At 36.0% G+C, this 20,934-nt stretch overlaps 1 protein-coding gene across 1 annotated transcript in view; it reads right to left on the bottom strand.

Annotated features, from left to right (window-relative positions):
- LOC149417855 (uncharacterized) overlaps positions 1-20,330 on the bottom strand; it is a 36,416-nt gene extending 16,086 nt beyond the window's left edge. The window contains exons 1-8 of the mRNA XM_089639205.1: positions 20,132-20,330; positions 10,066-10,247; positions 9,170-9,250; positions 8,772-8,843; positions 7,570-7,698; positions 6,052-6,299; positions 5,542-5,668; positions 4,139-4,263 (exon numbers count right to left, since the gene is read on the bottom strand). Of these exons, the coding sequence (XP_089495331.1) occupies positions 4,139-4,263; positions 5,542-5,668; positions 6,052-6,299; positions 7,570-7,698; positions 8,772-8,843; positions 9,170-9,250; positions 10,066-10,237 (954 nt within the window). The 5' untranslated portion in view covers positions 10,238-10,247; positions 20,132-20,330. The remainder of the gene's footprint in view (positions 1-4,138; positions 4,264-5,541; positions 5,669-6,051; positions 6,300-7,569; positions 7,699-8,771; positions 8,844-9,169; positions 9,251-10,065; positions 10,248-20,131) is intronic.
- Between the last annotated feature and the right edge of the window lie 604 nt (positions 20,331-20,934).

Below are 20,934 nucleotides of genomic sequence, written 5' to 3'. Positions count from 1 at the left end.
GTGCTCGTGAATTGAAATTTAAAAATAGATTATAATTTAACATCAATTTGGTTAAAAAATAAAAATAATAGTAATAAATATTTACGTCTTAGTTTAAAATAAACACAATCTAGACAGTTCGAAAAGAAATAACAACAAATGCTCAAACCTTTGTTCTAAAAGTAATAGTTCGGAAAAGAAACTAATTTATTAAGAATCGAGATAATTAAAAGTCTGCGCAATTCGGAAAAAATTTTCTTATAAAAATAAATAAAAAGAAATTTAGAATCAAAAAAATTGATCAATTAAAATCCATCGTGCGTATAGCGACAGTGTTAAAAGTGTTTGTCGTTTTAACCGGAATTCTAAACATCAATCTACCATTTCGAAAAAAGTATTTGAAACAGCTATCATTCAAAAGCCTAAACTAGAAAGGTGTTATTAAATCAACGGGTTTTCTGGATTAGGATTTCGTTCGGAAGAAAAATTAAATATCAGCTAATTTATATGATTCAAGCGAGAATAAAATATTATATAGGAATAAATAGTCGAAAAGATTTATTTTGAAATTAGTTGAAAAATACAATTAATTAGGTAGGATTTCTTCATCAAGGTTGTTGTGTACACCCAACCGGAAATACCTTGATTGGGGTAAGTTTTCCTTTTATAAATAATTTTCAGGTCCCAGGAGACACAGAAGGGCTGTGAAATGGAAGTATATCAATTGAATATTAAAGAAAAACAACAAAAAGGAATTACACACTAATAGATGTAATATTTGTATTTATCTATATAAAAAATAAAGTAATATATTGTATATAAAGAATATATATATGAGTAATGTATGTGCCTACTGGTATATATATATTTATCATTTAATCAGAACATCGAAATGGTAGCGATCTTAGATACCTACCTGAGGACATAACTATTTTATTGAAAAAGAAAATATGTATTTATTAATATTCCAGACTATGTAGAATCATATATCTTATATTTATTTATTAATATATGTAATCTTATTTAACGTATTTTGACAATCGAGATATGTGTACTTATATATATTTATATTTATTTTTCACCTAACTTCTAGTAAATTTACTAAATTCGGAAAATGAAAAATAGTTTAACTTCAATAAAGGAATTAAAAATATTTAAATTAACTATGCACAGTGAACGGTGGCATAACTGAATCACAAGGAGAGCGCGAGATATTTTAAAATAAACAATCTCACATCTGGGTTAGTGGGTCAGATGAGATGTTTACATTGTTCAATTTGTTGATAAAACAAAGCATACACTGAAGAATTGGGTCAGTCAACTGCATAGTTTGAAAACGACCTTGGCCATAACTAGATAATTTTTCAGGGTTATAAGGATAATTACCAGGATGTCATTGTACAATGTGCAGCGATTTTTGCGTATTCACAAATACCTATCAATCACAAACGACAATTGGAAAATCACGGGTTAGCCAGATTTATATCGAAAAATTACATGAAACATTTAAATATCATTGATTAGATAGTCGCATAGATTTTTATTAGTTACCTGAAACAGCTGGAAGCTGCGTGCTTACAAATACTTATCATTCACAATCGACAATTGAAAAATCACGGGTTAGTAAGATTTATATTGAATAATTATACGAAACATTTGAATATTATTGATTGGGTGCTCATACAGAACCCCATCAGTTGCCTGAGACATGTGAGAGTCGAGTACTCTCTAATGTGGGAACCAACTACTTGAAACAATTGGAAAATCACGGGATAGGATGAACAAAATTAATGTTGAAACCTGGAGGTAAAATTTAAAACAAATACAGTTCATCAATAGGAGGCAGTGGTCGCTCCTATAACAAGACCATTAACCAAACCAAATAGAGATGGCGATTCTCTTAAATAAAAACGTCAAAACCAAACAAACAAAAGCCTGGAGTTCGATAGCTCTCCAAAACAAACTATCATAAGATCTTATTTTACTAGTATTCATTAGTATCACCTTATTAGTACGTATTTATTCGGTTACCAATCCTAGAGTTTCGCAGAACTCTTCGTGCGAGATCCGAGCTTGGAATGCGAGGTAGATAGCCTCGTATTGCGAGTTATAAACCTTTCCCAAACTGTATGTATACATATATTTATTCGTATGTACTGTTTACTGGAGGATGCGGACCTGCATACAGCTTGCATTTTAGGTCTTCTGGACCACTCTCGCATCTTCTTTTAAACGTGGAATGAGGATTCACGACCCGTAAGTCCACACCAACCGTGAGTATATGATTGTATATAGGACGAAACCGGTTTGCCCTAAGTAAATTGTAGTCCAAGGAGGGGTCGGAATTTGGGGGTATCGGGACTCGAGGGGAAACTTGAAGGCAGTGCATGATGACGTGGAAGGCTTTTTGGGACGCGATAACTTAGGTATCAATCAAAGAGCCGTGTCAAAGGATTGTGCGAATTTCTTGTTGACTCACGATCATCTCGTTTACTTGCAGGAGGATTTGGAGCCAAATTATGCCAGCAAATGGGCTATTCCGAGTTTGTCAAATATGCAATTAACTAATTACATTAACCTACTAAATCAATCTTTACATGTACCTTATAGCAGCAGAATCATAAAGGAGTGGCGCCAAACAGACACAAGAGTTTACCAAAATCAGATTTACTAACAATTAACCATTTGAGTTATATTTAATTACCTATCCAAATAAACATGTATAATATCTTTTATCAGCGTTTAACTACGACTTTGTTAGGGTGCAGGGAATCAGAATAATTACAATAGGAAAGTTAGCTCATTCAGGGAATTCATTTAAGTCTAGGTTTGCAATGGAAAGACCAATTAAATTGTGAAACTCGACGCCTCGATCAGAACCAAGGGGGTTACCACAAAAATGAAGGTAATTAAAATCCTATATCATAAATCAAAAAAATTACACAACGTTTGATGGAATTTAATTACAATATAAATACGGAAATATTTGCGTTCAAGTTCGTAAATAACGTATTAATTAGTTAAGTACATATGTCTATAAAGATATATAGTACAAGAGAGCTTTAAGTAGCTTTCTGTAGATATCAAAGAAAAGGGTCCAATTTTCATGGAGGCTTATGTGTTGTAGGGGAGGAATTTTCCATCCCTGCGAACACATATACAAAGCCTTAGAGAAAAAATTAAATATCGGTCATAGCCAAGAGAGAAGAAAATTTTATATTGTTTTAAACAAATAAAAGAAAGAGGAGAAGAGGCGGAAATATTACAGTCTCTTCATCTGGTTTGAATCGTCATCACGTAGAAACAGATTAAGAGCACACATGCATGCAAACTTGCTCTGAGTGCCCTCAGTAAAATATGTATTTTTTTGCGATACGTACACGTATCTTTAAAGACACAGAATAAAACATTTTTACAAAAAAGGATTTCAAAAGAATTATAAAGTTCAAACTAAATTGACATTTTGATTAAATTGATTTAAATTACAATCAGGCAGTAATTGGAAACAAAATGTAAAGTAATAACTACTTAAAACATATGTGAAATGCTTTTTTGTGAGTTCTTTCGGTACCATTAAAAATATCTGCTACTTCTTGCATATTGGTTACCTAAGCCATGCGTGGTATAAGGGAGTTTATAAACGCATAATGTGTATTGTGGCAGGTAAAGATATTGTTAGTTTGTGTGACTCTATTAGGAACACGACATGAAATCGTTTGCAATAATGCAGGGCTTTCAATAATGGAATTAACGATTTTACAAAGAAAAACTACATAACATTATTGTTATATTCACGAAAGTTAAATAAATGAATAGATCGGGTTATTTTTCTATTTCTATCATGGTTAGCTAAAATATTTTCTTTCCATTTTCTTCTTGCTTTAAATATATAAATATATATTTTTTTACCATCTGTAGTTACTTTTTTTGGTAATATATAATTTTTATTTTTAAAAAACACCAATGCTCCGCCTTTTTTTACGTTCATATTTTTTTGTGAAGTGAAGACACATACTATTAATTGGTAACCGGATAAAACAGAACAGTGAACACGTGATAAAACAATAGGTTAGGTTCGGTTACTTCAGTTTTTTTCTTCACTTTTCTCACTGTTTCGTCACTGTTCTGTTTTGTCGTGGAACACTTTTTTATATCTCACATCTTTTCCAGCTAATCCCGGGAGTCCCCTTGCTCCGGGGGGCCCTGCTGGGCCGTTCATCCCGGGCTCTCCCGTTTCACCCCTGCCTCCTTGGAAACCCTGCGGCCCGGGGGGGCCCGGAGACCCTACAAACACACAAATAAATGTTTTAAAGGCCATTAAACTTTGTAACCACGTGTCTACCTCATTGAAACAAACCTAATAATCTAAAGGCTCTCGTTAACGAGCAAGTTTTTACAGCGATGTCTTGCAGGGCAACATTGCCGGGCAATAAAGCCGAACATTGTCGTGGTTTCTTAATGAGGTATTGCTCTGTCTTGGCGGTGACTTCGCTCGGCTACGCATATTACGACAATATTGCCGAGCCAAATCTATTTCCTTCTCTTTCTGTTACAGTATGTATATTCAGAGCCGGCTCTATGCGGGCACAGTGGGAGCATTCAAAAAGTGTTGTGGATTTATTGCAGGAGATCGTGTTCTATTTATACTCCTGCGGTACACGGAAATATCGAGAGGACACGGCAATATTGACGGCCAACCCGGAAGGAAGATCATTGCCGGGCAAGAAGTTCGGAAATAGGCAATTTATCTTGTTAGTCGTTGCTCGTTGACGTAATTTAAGAAAATGTTGTGTTCGATCTTGTTGTAATTTGATAATATGTATAAATGACATATTATCAAAACGTATTCTGGTACATCGGACTAAAAATATAAAATAAAATCCCTTCAACTGAAACTTTATTAGATTTAGGCAGGACAGATTCATTCAATAATTTATTACGACAATTTTTTTTCTTATTTTCCATTATTTTACGTATATTCACTTTTAGTATATTACTTATACAAACAAATTAATTTAATATAATTTTTAAAAATCTTTACAATTTGATATTGCGTACCAAACAACAAAAAATAATGTCATGATTAGTTCCTTTGAACAGGCACTGTGTAGTTAGAAACTAAGATTGACTGGGCCATAGTGTATTTATGCCTGTATTTGCTGCTTATCCTCGACGTAAGTTGTACTTGTCATATTATTACTAATGTACATTTCAAAGAAACCATTATTTATTAGACGTTAATCAAGTATGTGCAGGAAACGCACTCTGCTAACTATAAAAAATATCTAAACGAAATACGCCATTTTTCCTGTCCATTGTAAATATCATATTTGAATCTACTACATTTCGTTCTAAATTCGATGTTGCCATAGCAAGGAAAAAAAAGTAACATTTTATTAAATTTCTAGATGTTGAAATACTGTAGTGTATGTAGGTACTTTGCTACTTCTCTAAAATTGGGAATGCCTATTTACGGCATATCAATTCTCTTAATGACTAATCGTGCGTAAGTCGTCAGTATCCATGTCACAGGTATTTATTTAGAAGTGCGCAATGTCTCACCAATGGATCCTCTAGCTCCAACAGGTCCTACTGGAGCCTGGTAATAGTGGAAAGGGTCTGTGGGAGCATCTGGTCCTTTATCTCCTCCAGCGTTTGCCAGAGCTAGTTGTTGGTAGTAGATTGATAGCTGGAAAAAGCGAGATAATTAATTGAAATACATTTTTTTATTTTATTTTTTGTTTTATCACTTTTCATAACGTTATAACACTTTTATAGGTGTGTTCAATTGTCATTTTGATGATTTATAAGGTCACCTCTAAAGACTGATACATAAAAGCTATGGTATTGATGTTCACCTAATTAGTTTTTTTAGGACCCGCTGGGCTTTAACATGTATATTTTTTTAGACAACCAATGTCTAAATGTGCACAGAACCATTAAAAAAAATCTTTACAATGTGAGATGGAAAAAATAGTAGATAAGGAATAAAAACTCTAATTTTTGAATATACCTATTTTATACTAAAGCTGGGTAGTTTGTTATGATACAGAATAGATATCAAAAACTTACATCAGGCATAGGTCCCGGTGGCCCTGGAACCCCAGGTGTACCGGGTCCCCCCGGTGACCCAACCTCCCCCACGGGCCCCACGCGCCCCGCGTGCCCAGGGCCCCCGGTCTCGCCGCGCCCCCCTGGCCTGGGGGCACCCTGCCCCGCAGAACCCGCGGCAGGCAACACTGCGTGTTGGGCCTCCTCGGTAGTGGTGGTTGGGGGGGTTGTAGGCCTCGTTGTGGGAGTTGTGGGCCTCGGGGTGGTGGCTGGAATTATAAAAATAAGTTAATTTATTTACGCCCATACCCAAAAAAACTTTAACCATCGATTCCTGAGCATATTTGCAGTAAAAAATGAAGATGTTTTAATTTAAATTTTCAATCAAAAACAAAATAAGTATTTTTCGATCACACACCGCCATTGGGTACAACTTAGCGTACAGCGCAGGGGTCGGCAGACTTTCTAATGAGAAGAACTAAATTGTGGAGGAACAGGATAACAAATGTATCAAAGAGCCATATAATCGGGGGATAGCTAGAAAATTTGTGAGAAAAAAAATCCTGGAAGGAAAGGGCAGGGGGTCAAAGCAAATATTCCAAAGAAATAACCGGTTCTTCGCAGAATGAACTTTACGTGAATGAGTTCAGTGCAAAATAAAGATCTAGAATATCTGAAAAAAAAGAAGCTAATTTATTTGGGGCTGATGACCTAGATTTAGAGCTAAATGTGGGTCTACAAGAGCTGAGATGGCAACACTGATGTTGTCAAAGTTCGATCCGCAGTTCCATCTCGTTTGATCGATCCTCACAATTTAATTATTTTTTTACTAACGTATTACTAAAATCTCAAATGCTTGTAGAGGGATCCCTACGAATGCAAGTTATTTATATTTAAGATTAATAAAAACAGGACCTTACCATCAAAATACTTATGTACGTAAAACGGTTTTAAATTTTTATGAAATGTTTTTCAACTATAAAATTAGCGATAAACACCAGATTTTATTTTTCTAGACAATGAATTAGTAACTTCTCGAGGTATTCCTCTAGACACATCTGAGCATTTAGTAATACGTTCATCAGAAATAATTAAAATAAACCCCACGGACAGATCAATTTTCTAGGTGTGCTAGGGTAAATCCGACCATAGGTCCGTCCATTACACCGGGCCGCACGACGAATATAGTTTGTATTCGACTTCATCACTTATTTCGTTAATATTCCCATTTTATTTTAGAGAATTTGGGGCTCACGAGTCACGGTCTGCCGACCCTTGACCTAACACATCACGCGACAAGCACTCCATCTCGTTCCAGCACCACCGTACAAACGAAACAGAGTGGGTATCACGTGATTCGTTGCGACCTCTGATCTAATGCTCCGCTGTTTATGTGTTATAGTGTTTCGTGAACACCTCACTAGATCCTGTGCTTTTTATTGATCCAGACTGAAACCTTTTACTTGATTTAATGCTTTGGTGAATTCTTTGCAGGTTTCCAATTAGGTTATTATCAATAATTGGTTGTATTATGCTTACAAGTGGCACAGATGTCCTTCAGGCGGCACTTGACGACCCCGTTGTTGCAGCGGCACTCGTTGCACTCGTTGAGATCCCATTGCTGGCCCTCCCGGTACCACAGGTCGCCCATGTTGCAGGAAAATGGTGCTGGGTGCCACAAAAATTACGAGAAAATATTAATTTCCTTTGCAATAGGATGTACTAATTAACAACAATAATAAAACTTAGTACCTATAGCTATTGAGTGACGCGTCACTTCCGGATTAAGCAGAAGTTCCGAGTTCGACTTAAGTACTTAAAAACATTTGTCTCAGGAACATTGCCTATAAAAACAAATACAGTGGTACCTCGACATACGAGTTTAATTCGTTCCGCAACCTTGCTCGTATCTTGAATTACTCGTATATCGATGCAGATTTCCCCATACAAAACAATTAGACTACCATTAATCCGTTCCAACCCCCAAAATGTCACGCCAGTTATTTTTGTTACGTGGTTTTGAATAATAAAAAAAGTGTTTATCAAGATGTTGACAAGTCAACAGCTCGAACACCTTGCTCATGTTTTTCTATAATTTCACGTTTTAATTCAATACTCATCATCTTTTTCTTGGCACTTGACTTATCACAAACTTTTTTCCGATCAATGGTTTTAAAAATAAATGAACTACAACTATAAATGTAAATGTAAACGCAACACAAAACGCGAACACAACTTATCAACACACGCGCGCTACCGGCCGACCTGCTAAACCGAACTTGTATCTCGAATTTTGCTCGTAACTCAAAGCAAAATATCACTCGCTCGCAGGCTCGTATCTCGAAAAACTCGTATGTTGGGGCACTCGTATGTCGAGGTACCACTGTATTGTTAATTTTATTTACAAAATATGATATTGTTCTTTCAAAATTTAAACAAACGAAATGCACATTCTAAAAAAAGGAATCATGAAAATTAATTAATTTTTTTAAAATCTCATTACTGGTAAGTACCTACTACCTAGGTACCTACTTTATCATTGTCTGAATTCTTCAAACAATCTGTTCCAATTTTGAAAATGACTCTTTTTAAAAGACACAAAGCAAATTTCAGATAATTGAACACGCAGGATTAACTAATGCACATCGCAGACAACATGCAGACAACCGAAATTAGTATGTTTGATTCTATGAAAGTTGTTAATATTATCTTAACTATAAATGGAGCCATAATATATTTACCAATCCTGTTATCGGGTTCTGGGGGTGCAGCAGTGGGATAAGAAACTGACATCGGAGGACGTCTTTGCCTTTCTGCGGGGAAAACACACACAAATCAGCTTCTAACAAACTCAAATCATTTTTATGAATACTTTTTTCGCATTATAAATGTTCCAAAAAGATCCAGGTAAAAAAAACCAGTTACAAAAAGAACCAGCTCCGAAATAACCAGTTCCATAAATATCCTGTTTCAGAATAATAATTAGCATTGAATAAAGGGAGTATTTTTTTAGTCATCGGTAATTACCGACAGCTCCAGTTACATCAAAGTCACCGGGACATGAATATCGACCATTTCTACTGTTTCATAATTTAGGTAAACCTAACCTAACCAATTATCCTAAATAAAATGTACAGACCTGTCGTGGGGACCTCGTCTTCTGGCTGTTGAGTGACCGTCGCGTAACCACGTGGCACTGGAAGTGGAGTGGAGCCCTTTTCTACAATTCACATTATTACAGATTAATTACGGAGACACTGTAAAAATTTCAAGAATACTTGAATAACAAGATATTCGTTGGAAAGTTTGTTAGAAACTCCTTAGGCCTGACCTAGTAGAACACATTCAAAATTATTAAACTTATTGCCTTGAACTAATATGGTATAAGCGAGCTGGAAGAACGGGACGACTTAAATTGTCATAGGCCCAGTTGGCAGTTGATTTTAAGCTTGGCTTGGTTGGAATGTCGAGCTTAGCGCAACTTGGAACGTATACCGTATAGGTCGTAAGCCTAGATATTAGCAATATTACACGTATTGTCTATGATTTAAGGATTGTGCTTCTTTTTTCTTGAACTAACTTTTATCTTAAAACCAAATTACTGTGGTATATCTATGCTTACTACTATCATTGGAAGATCGAACGCTTTTAAAATGACAAATATTAGGATATTATTGTTTTGCTGGAGTCAATGCAATTCATGAAATTATGATGAAAAAACCGATGAAAACACTGTCCTGACGTTGAAAAATCGCCATTATAATTCCTACCAGACTATTTGTTTATTTTAAATTGATGAATTACGTAATTACTTGCGTAAATATCATATTTGGCATTTGTAACCCCTAGCACATCGGCGTGTAAAAAGGAAATTATTTTCCGACTACCAAGACTTGAGCGGCTGATTTGACCGGCTTAAATTTGAGCGAAGAATGGACCGACTGATATACCGGGCCATTTACATAGTTAGATATCGGGTCCCTAACTTGCCTCTGTTTTATGCCCTACCCCGGTCTATAAAGTTATAATTTTTACCTTCATAGTCGTCATAAGTGTAATCCGGGGTCTCGTAATCGTCGTAGTTAGGTGTGGGGTCTCCGGCCTGCCTCTGGGCCCTCGCCCGGGCTCCGTGCCCCGCGCGTGCCCCGGCGCCTGATGCAGCCCCAACCATGATGGCGGCGGCGCAAATCGTGACGAAGAAACGCATTTCTGCGACCCTGCCAATTAAAATATCACAAATAAACACTGACGTCTGCATACAAATAAACAAACACTGATTCAAAAAATGTATACCTACTGTTATATTGTGATGATCCTGCGTTTTGAACAAGTGAATTCAATATAGTTTTTAGTAAAAATATCGTTACTCTATAACAACAAACTGCCCAGAGAGAGCCAGTGTGACTATGGTATGTTGTAAAGCTTAGTGGGAAAGGGAAGGAGATGAGGAAGTTGAAGGTTGGTAAAAATGTAATTTGCTCTTCAGATCAAGTTCCAAACACGGCTAAAGCCATTTCTGTACTATACACGGTGTCCGGAAATTTGTAGTGCAAGTGGAAAACTGGTGGATTTAAATCACGCTTAGAGTCGATTTTGCGGCATAAGTTTTTTGATTAGAGCTTTCGTTTTAGAGTAGGTAAGTCGAGTCCAAATTCGATTTTTTTAAAGTCAAATTTGAAAAAAAAATCGGTAGCAGTATTTTAAATGTCAAAACGAAGAATCATGGTAGACTCAGCTCCAAAAGTTTTTTTTATATCTTTACTTGAAAAAACTGAAAAAAAATCTCAATGTTAGCATTAGAATCGAAAATTTCGATTGATATTCGAAAAAAATTGTTTGCGTTCTCCGTGTAATGTAGATTCACCAGTTTCCCGCTTGTACCACGAGTTTCTTGACACCGTGAATATTATTTTTAATGAAAAATGTGAAAAAACAGCAATTAATCAAATAAAATTTACTTGCGCACGTTAAACCCGCAACCTCCGGATTCGTAACCGAGGATCGCAACCACCCAGCCTTCGATGCCGTCTTATTGTCTCATTTCTCCAGAAGGAAGCTAACCACATAGTTATAATAATATCACTTTAATTTATGCTCGCTACTGAGTAACTATGACACCATTCAGAAATTAGCCATAAATAAAAGATGTCATCTTTAGTCGGGGACAATGCTCTATTTCAGGGGTGGCAAAAATATTTTTTATAAATTTTTATCATTATTTAATTTCATACATATTATATATTTTTGCTATATATTATTAACGTTAACGATATAAATGGTATCATAGGAAAGGGAACGAAGTTTTTCGCATACACTGTTGTCGTAATAATCAATTTTAAATATTCAAAATTAAATCGATATCCTCAACATTAATGTGAGCATTTGAACATTTCATCAAATTTAAAAGTTAATTTTCAAGTCCTGCTATCGTATGGCCAGTTGTTTCACATATCTGAAATAAGTACAGAACTTGAATAGACCTTTCACAAAACTTGATAATTTACTTTGAAATATTTCGAAGAATTTTTCAAATTCTGTGTTACAACCCGTCCTAAATCTTCTGTTCTTAAACTTCTTATAGAAGAATTCCATTGAATAATTCTTTCGTTCAATCGTCACCACCGTTCAGAATCGAAAAGTTGCTTGAAATGGTTTTAGCCGTATTTAGGGGCTAGATCTAAATAATACTTCCCAACCTTCTTCTTTATCTCTATCTTCTTCCCCTCCCCACTCCATTTAGCCTCACAACAGACCCCAAATGGGGATGTCACAGTCCCACTAACTCACTTACAGTGGGAGAAGTTTGGACTCGTCAATAAATGTATCACAACGTGTTACGCTACCTCCTTCGTTGCCAGCCAACGTTTCGGAGAGCGATACAGTGTCCATCACAAGGGCACCAAGGTATTCATTATATTTGTTCAATTTATATATTTATTTTTATTGGATTTATGGTATTTTCGATTGAATAGTGATATTCCAATCTCCCAGAATTAAATAATAATATTATGACTGGCATATTGGTTCCCCTGATCTATTCGTTCTATATTTAAATTGAAATCATCGAACAAATTGTAGGCGCCATGAGGAAGGCGCATTCGCAGCAATCGTTGGGCCTATAAATCTGCCAATTCAATTTATTGCTCCAAACAATAATAAAGTACCCACTCATGAAGTCATGGTGCAGACATCTGTCCAAACTATTCATTAATCAAAACTCTCTATGTGGGGCACACTTTAAAATGTATTGGTTATTGAGTAGGTACCGAGTAATTAATAATAATTGTTCTAACTGAATTTATCGGTTGGTATTATTGACTTCTTTATCACTAGAGTGGGTTGGTACCAATGGGAATGGTACCTAAGTACCATGAACCTAAAAAGTCCTGGATTTTGTACAGGCGGCATTGAAGCCAAATCTATGATGAGGAGAAATTGCCTGGCAGCCATCTTGTATGATAAACTTTAGAAAAAATGATTTGTACCCAATTTCGTACATAATTAACTATTTTCATATTATAATAATAATAACTTAGCATTTATATAGCGCAGTTTAGTGTCATTTCACTTCAAGTGCGCTTTACCATAGCAAACTTAAAAACGGTCATTTAGTATTAGTGGTCATGTTCTTAAAATTCTTCTTACAGTGTGCCTAACCCATTACAGATGTAATATTATTATTTTTGTATTGTTAATGCAATTATAACGGTTTATGATTTTTGAGAGAATTCGATCAGACAGGGAATGAGACATGCCATTAAAAAAATTAGTTAGTTCTCAGTACTAAGGCTGTTATTAATTAGATTCTTACACTCCCGTTCAACGTTGGTGTGATAAAATCGGCCTAGAGCCCGATTTGAGACCGTTTTAACTAAACAAACGCCATGGTAATGGTGCATAATGTTTATCTACACACCGTTTTTAGTACGGCTGTAAGTAGGTAACAAATAAATCGAATCAAAACAAACAAATGATTTTGGTAGTGAGTCAATGCCATTTTTATTAGATACAATTGCTTGTGTTATAGGAATTTTTTGTTTATTCAAGGATGTTTTATTTCCGCCAACCAATTTCAATTAAATACATATTGGTCGAGCATAGAATTTGTCAGTTGATACAAACATGTTACCGGAGGACAATCGGAGGTTGTGTTACTAGTATGTGAACATATATTATTAATATTACCTACACTTTAACTTTTATGATCAAGGTACTATGGTCCGACGGTTTTAAGGGAATCCGCATGCGCAACGCGGTACCTGCCAGCAAGTTAATTGTGCGCAAGTGCTAGCACGGACGTTGGAAACGGGAAATCGACTTGCTCGCAGGTTTGCAGTCACTGTCATGGCACCAAATACACCCGTGAAAGTATTCCCGTGAAAGTCAAAATTTAATTGCATGCAACCTACACTGAAACGCGGGCAGAGGTTTTCACTATGCGAGGAACTTGCAACCTGCGCGCAAGCTCCTTGCATAGCGTAAACACTGCTTTACGGAATTCAAGCTTGCTACTTAAGACGAGACAATACCCTAAAATTAAATCAGAATCTTAACGACGCGACGTAAGTGATGCAGCTGTGCACAAAAATTTGCGACGCGCGGCCCTGGTGTATTGGACAGACCTGCGGTTGAATTTGCTCCATCAAATCTCTAAAATAAAGTGGGAATCTTAACTACATAAGTGATAAAATCGTGTAAAAATAATATTCGGTGCGTGGCCCAGCGTAATGGACGCTCTTACGGTCGACTTTGCCCAAGCAGACCTAGAAAATCGATCTTTCCGTGGAGTTTATTTGAATTATTTCTGATTTTTTTTTTTTTTATATTTACTCCACACAGGAGGCCCTGAAGAAAATAATTCCCCTCGGGGCCTATGTCATCTTTGGGGATGCTGTGTGGAGGGTCTTTTTTTGGAGAGAAAGGAGTGAACATGGGTCTTGAAGAGTCCCATGTTGTAGGAGGGAGGAAACACAGAGGCCGGCAGTTCGTTCCACAGCCGAGCTGTTGAACTTAAGAACGAATCGTAGAAGCGACCCGTTCTCATGTGACAAGTGTCAACTGTGTACAAATGTTGGGCGCGCGTTTGGCGTGTATCCCGACTACGCACCGGTGCCGAAGGGATCAATGACGCTAGTTCCTCAGAGCATCTTCCATTGTAATACCGATAGAACAAGGACAGCATACCTACTTGACGCCTGTGCTCTAAAGATTGCAGTCCGTTTGTTAAGATTGGGGAATCTATCAAACGGACCGCCCGTTTCTGCACAGAGTCAAGGGTTTTTTTCAGGTATTTTGGGGCTCCAGACCAGAGATGGCTGCCAAATTCGACAGTAGGGCGCACTTGCGATTTGTACAGGGTGAGCAGTTGTGTACTATTAAAGTATCTGCGGGCCCTGTACAGTACGCCCAGCTTCTGAGAGGCCAACTTTACTCTGGCTTCGATGGAGCCCCCGTACCTGAGCTGGTCACTTATAGTTACACCAAGCATATCAATGGAAGGCCTGTTCGGAAGATTGCTTCCGTTGAAGGAGACTAGATTATCATTTGGATCCCTTTTAGACGTAATCAGACAGGATTGGGTCTTTGAAACATTAAATTCGACGAGATTATTTTTACCCCAGGAGGAAATACTCTCGAGATAACTGTCCATTCTCTGCTTCAAAGCCCTCCGAGCCGTTGGAGTTTGTGTGCCCTTTGGGGGCTTGTCAAACAAAAAGCTATCATGAACTGTACTGTCATCCGCGTAACAATGAATCGGTGCACATGTCAAAAGGTCATTGATGTGCAACAAAAACAAAGTCGGAGACAGAACCGATCCCTGTGGGACGCCAGCATTTATGGAGTGCGAGGAAGAGGTGAAACCGTCAGCAACCGCCTGAATCGACCTATCCCTTAAAAAGTCAGCAATCTACGTACACAGGGATGCGGGAAGTCCGTAAGAATGCAATTTGTTGACAAGTCCTCGGTGCCAGACCCGGTCAAAGGCCTTGGATATGTCTAGTGCGACCGTTTGGGTCTCACCGTGACGTTCCAGGCACCGCCCCCAAACATGCGTCACATACGCGAGAAGATCACCGCACGAGCGGTTCCGCCGGAATCCGTATTGACGGTCGTTGATAATTTTGTTCTTCTCGAGGTATGTGAGCAGTTTGTCGTTGATCACACGTTCCATCACTTTGGACAGAACTGATGTGATCGCTATGGGGCGGTAGTTGGCCGGGTTGGAGCGGTCACCTTTCTTGGGAATAGGGTGAATGACCGCTTTTTTCCAACCAGAGGGCACAGTGCCACACTTCAGGGACATTTTGAAGAGCTTTGTCAAAACTGGAACTATTTCCGCAGCACACCTCTGCAATACCAGGGCAGGTATTCCATCAGGTCCACTAGCTTTGTTAACATCGAGCCCCCGTATGACGTGGAGTACATCCCGATGCCGGATCCTCAGCTTTTTCATATAGAAGCCGCAGTGAGGAACCGACGGCGGAACAGCACCCCCGTCGTCGAGGGTCGAGTTTTCCGCAAACATTTTCCCTAATAAGTTAGCCTTTTCGGTGGCGGTGTTTGCTAGTGAGCCGTCAGGTCTGGTAAGAGGTGGCAAACTGGGTTTGCAAAAATTTCGACCTATTGAGCCCGCAAGCGACCAGAATGCTCTGCTGCCATGCGGGCAGGCAGCCAGCTTTTTGCTGATCTGCAGGTCGTGTTCGAATTTTGACCTATTGATGATTCTCTTGCATTCCTTTGCCGATTTGTTGTATGCTGATCTGCTTTCGGGCGTTCGAGATGTGTTGTAGGCTCGGTAAGCCGCGTTTTTTCGTCGGACTGCTTCGGAGCAAATAACGGGATCTGATTAACGGGAAGTAACTAATTCATCGTCTATAAAAATAAAATCCGATGCTTACCGCTAATTTCATAGTTGAAACAAGTTTTATAAAATTTTGAAACGGTTTTACATCAAATATGTTAATGGTAAGGTCCAGTATTTATTCAATTTAAATATAAATAACTTACACCCGTAGGAATCCCTCTAATAACATTTGAGATTTTAGTAATCCGTTCATCAGAAATAATTAAAATGTGAGCTTCGAACAACCCCCGTTATCAGAGCCTTGTGTTACATTAACTGCTAAAACATCTTTAGCCGTTCTATCAAAGTGGAATGGTTGCCCAATATTTCTTTATTTATTTAGTACAGAAATGCATTATATATTAACAGTTCTTAAAAATAACATTGTGACTGTCCAACTAGGAAGATTTCACTGTTATAGAACAGTCACATTTAGTCTTAGGTTGCGTTTAGTAATATTAATAATATTAAGGGATTATAATATTTCACTCGCATGTTTTAAATCTATGTATATTTTTATTTAAATTTGTGCCTACCCCGTACAAAGCTTTGCTTGTCTGTTGGGTCTAATTTATTAAGTAATTAGAAGTTTTTTTTAAATTTTTATCTATTTTTACAAATTTGTTTTAAAATAATTTTGAAAAGAAGTGACCTAAGAATGAACACTGTAATAAATCTGTCTTATAAATGCAACTGTTGTATTGCTCCGTGAATATTCAGTTTCGAGGTAAATAAGTAAATAGATTCGGTCGATAATTAGTCATTTTTAACACGCACGACTGCAGATCGCCAACGTACAAACAACAGTTCACGTCGAATAAATCGAGAACACTTTGAACGTTTTGAACTGTTGTTTATTCGTTGGTGATTTGCGGTCATGCTCGGGAACGATGACAAGTTACCGACATTATCGATAAAACTTTATCGATCAACCGTTCTAATAATAATAATATTTAGGAACAACTTTTAACTTATTTTGAAGGTTATACCCATCAATGTAATATGTCATCGAAGAAGAAGGTAATACTAATTAAACGAAATATGAAACAGAACAAGACACAGAAAAATAAAAAGATAACGGTCACAATTAGGAAAATAACCAAGGATATCTTCTCATACCGGGACAGGCGTTTAACCTACCCGACCATTGGGACCTATTTATTAAACGTCACATTTGTCGAAATCATATTTCAAATTCAGAATCAACAATATTATCTTGCAACTATTTTTGACAGTTACCATTTTAAATGATTACAAAGTTTCCAATGAAATTGGTTTGTAACCTAGATAATTTCTCGGATAAATATATCAGATATTTATTATAATATTTCATAATTTTTTGCGTCAAAAATTCGATACACCAGTCTGTTCTGAACAATCTCATATTTGACACAAGCACCTTTCCCCCATGTAATATTTAATATTATATTCTGTACGTAAAAAATACCTAATCGTAAATAGTGATTGAAAGGAAAGGAAAGGATGTAGCGCAACACGGCATAATACATCAAAAATAAATCACTATGACATCATAATTATATGTTACACCAATACGCCAACCTACAGTCAGAACAGAAATCCCTAGTAAGGAGGAAATTGGAATATTAAACTTCTATTATACTACACTAATGTAAAATGTAACATATGATTGACAAGATACATTTGTCTTAAAGTCTATAGTAAATATTAAAAAACACAATATCTCGAACCTATCACAGATGTTCTATTTCTCTAAATGGGTAACCTAAAATCAAGCGCCCATTGCGAGATGTCATTTAAACAAATGATTTTCTGCAATGGTCATCAATGGGTCATCATTTGGGTCACTTGCATCAAGTGCAACGAACCGCTAGTACTGGTGTGTTTTAGATTGGTCTATTTCTGCTTCATCATAATGACTAGCATGATTCATTTTTACTACCATCGTAAATTTAATTAGGACATCTGTGGACACAGGGTAAAGGTTTTGTGAGGTTCATCAAACTAGCACATGAATAAACAGAAAGCCAATAACAGACAGACAGTTATTAGTAATATTTGTTTAAAAGTAAAACATCTTTTGGAGCATCTAGGAGGGTAAACCTTTGATATATTGAATAAATGCAATAAATTTGAAATTCTAACCAAAAATATGAAAGCACGAGATTTTCAATTACAGGGGGGACACCTAAATATTAGGATTATTCATTGAACTTTTAGTTAGTTAAAGTTAGGAATGTCAAGTTGAAAGGTTGCATGTAATCATAAATGCATGAATGGACCATGGTAATTCAACACACTCTTGAAAAGTGATTTAAGAGCTTTAAGAAGTTGCTTCAAGCCAAAAATGTGTATATTCTCGGTATACCTAATACTGTAGTTAATAGGCATTAAAATCGCTTGACCAACGGAGTCTACAAACGTTCGAATTCAAGCACATAACTGGTTTGTATTTATTTTTTAAATAATTTTATAATAATAAAAAAAGTTAATCAAGTAAAAATATCACAGATAATCTTAGCAATAATACTGTATTTTTTTAAAGTTTTTTTTACGTGTTCATACATTTGTATTGAAAAAATATTTTTTATAGTAGTTTACATTTATATTTTTTATTGAGTAATTAACTTTTTTAAATGAATTCTACTCAAGCGAAACGATAGGAAAACCTTCGATTTATATAAAGCATATTTTTGGTATTCATAATATACAGCAATTCGTTATAAAGATTAATCAAAATAGTGATTTAGCATTAAGCTTCGCCTTAAAGTGATGAAAAAACTAGGTTAAATAGGTTACGTTAGGTTAGGTTTTTATGGATTTTTTTGTCACTTATAATTACTTTATATCACTTTTCAAATGTGTTTTGCAATGTAACTGTTCTGAGTATCCATGGAACCGTTCGAATGTTTAAAAATCGTTTTTACACCACATAAGCATGATTATATACCACATGTTCACTATGCTTGACTATTCTAAATGTGAGTGACAAACATACCAACGAATTCACGGGATTTTATAATGCAGTATAATTAAGGTAAGTAATTGATTCAGGGGGTATGTAATTCTTCATCCTCTCGATAAGCACTATCCATAGAGTAACGTATATTTTAGATTTTCGATTTTAATATTTATTTAACGAACAAATGAATAGTGGCTACATGTATCGAATAAGTTTGCCGAGCATTCTATCTATTCTATGGTGAGACGATGCACCACGAAGTAACGCAAAATCATGGGTTTATGGTTTGAAAATTTCTTTTAGTTACTTTAAGAGCCCAAAAAAATAAAGTACTAGGCCTATGAAAACTGCTTTAAAGTTTAAAATTTCCTACTTATGAACCCCTTTATGGATATGGTTTTATTGTAAATTGTAGCAAATTAAGTTCTTTAATACTTGTGCTGGAAGTTTGCAAAATAAAATCAAATACGCTTTTTGGCGATGTTTTTTTATTTGTCTTTAAGGAGGTTGCAGTTGAACGGGGATTTAAACCTTATCGCCATCTACATAAGGAGTGTTATTGTTAGCGGCCCGATTCCGGATGTTATGGAATGCAATATTTTGCATTTCAAAAAAAGAAAAATAAAATTCCATTGATGTTTCCTATACGGATAGGTAATATATGTTCCTTTGGTGCGAGTTCAGTTAGAAATATTTGTTACTTCAACAGGCCAAATAAGAAGGTTAAAAATGTTTTATCAAACAGACAATGTCTTCGAGGACATTGTTCCGGATGATAAATTAGTAAGTAATGAGCTTTTATTAATCACTACAATATTTAGTAGGTTTTATTTATTTAAAATTAAAAAAAAGCTAATAAAGGTTCTGTTACTATCATACTATAAGATTAAAGAGGTAGGTTATTATTGTATGCGTGATTAATGCTAGGCCAATTTATTAAAAACTACCATAGTTTTTGACATATTTAAAATGTATTATTATAATTTTTTTTCCTTTTTATCTTTCATCTTTATTTTCGAATTTCACTTTTTTTGTGAATGAATGAATTCAAATTGTACAAAAAGAAACTAGCAATAAATATAAAAAAATTAATTAACGAAAAAAAATTATCCTATTCATATATTTTGTATATTCTTAAATTAGAAAAATGTAAAATAATGTCCTTTAAATTCTGCAGGTTCTGTTAAAATAGTGATAAACAGGGTGTAAATAACAGTTTTTGATTATGAAAAAAAAAATTGTTAGTTTTCCGTATTCATTATAAACCAAGAATCTGAAAAATGTATAAAAGTTCGTGTAATATTTTTTAAACTTACTTTCGACCGATGCTCAAAACTCCCCTAAAACTTTCAGACAATTCGACTGGGCACAATTTATAAAATACGACTTGAAACAAAATCTAGTGTTCCATGGATTGGAACGCGACGAATTTAATTTGAAATTCCCGCCCAATGACTGTTTCCCCAACGTCTAGCCGCCGACGGGAGACGGAGAGCTTATGCCATTTTCCTGGCGAGATAGCTTCCCTTTTAACACGCATACTTGAAGTGGATAGTAGCCTCTTCCAATTACATTGATTGAGAAGCGGGCAGATTTTTTGATCAACACATTACAACATACGCGGCATCTAATGGTTACAAAGAAAACAATACAAAATAATTTCAATAAGTCAACTGAAACATCAATACACTCATGAATATACATGCAAAACCACGGATAGTCAAATCAGTTCCAACTTTGAAAATGGTAATTAAAATATTTTTTCTGTAAAAATATTATATTACACGTAGGTTTTTACCGCTTGTCTGAATTCTCCTTAAATTCCAACGCTTCCAATTTTGAAAATGACACCAAGAAAATCTAAACGCTCCGGTTCGACTCGTCATTCGATACCGCCTAGGAAGCCGTACGTACGAGATGCTCAGCTATTTCAGCTATTTCGGTAGATGTTACTTTTGAAACTGTCATTTTTTGACAATTGACGAGTAGAAACTACGCCATTAATAAAAATGAAACGATACACGCTTCAACAACGCATTGAAATTATTAAAATTCACTTGAGTGAATCAAATGCAAATCATCTTGAGTGATGAGGCCCATTTCCACCTCGGTGGCTTCG

This window comes from Hesperophylax consimilis, chromosome 14 (assembly GCF_061612785.1).
Source record: "Hesperophylax consimilis isolate HC1 chromosome 14, BYU_Hcon_1.0, whole genome shotgun sequence".
Classification (NCBI taxonomy): domain Eukaryota; kingdom Metazoa; phylum Arthropoda; class Insecta; order Trichoptera; family Limnephilidae; genus Hesperophylax; species Hesperophylax consimilis.
This window is presented reverse-complemented; position numbering and strand designations above follow the sequence as displayed.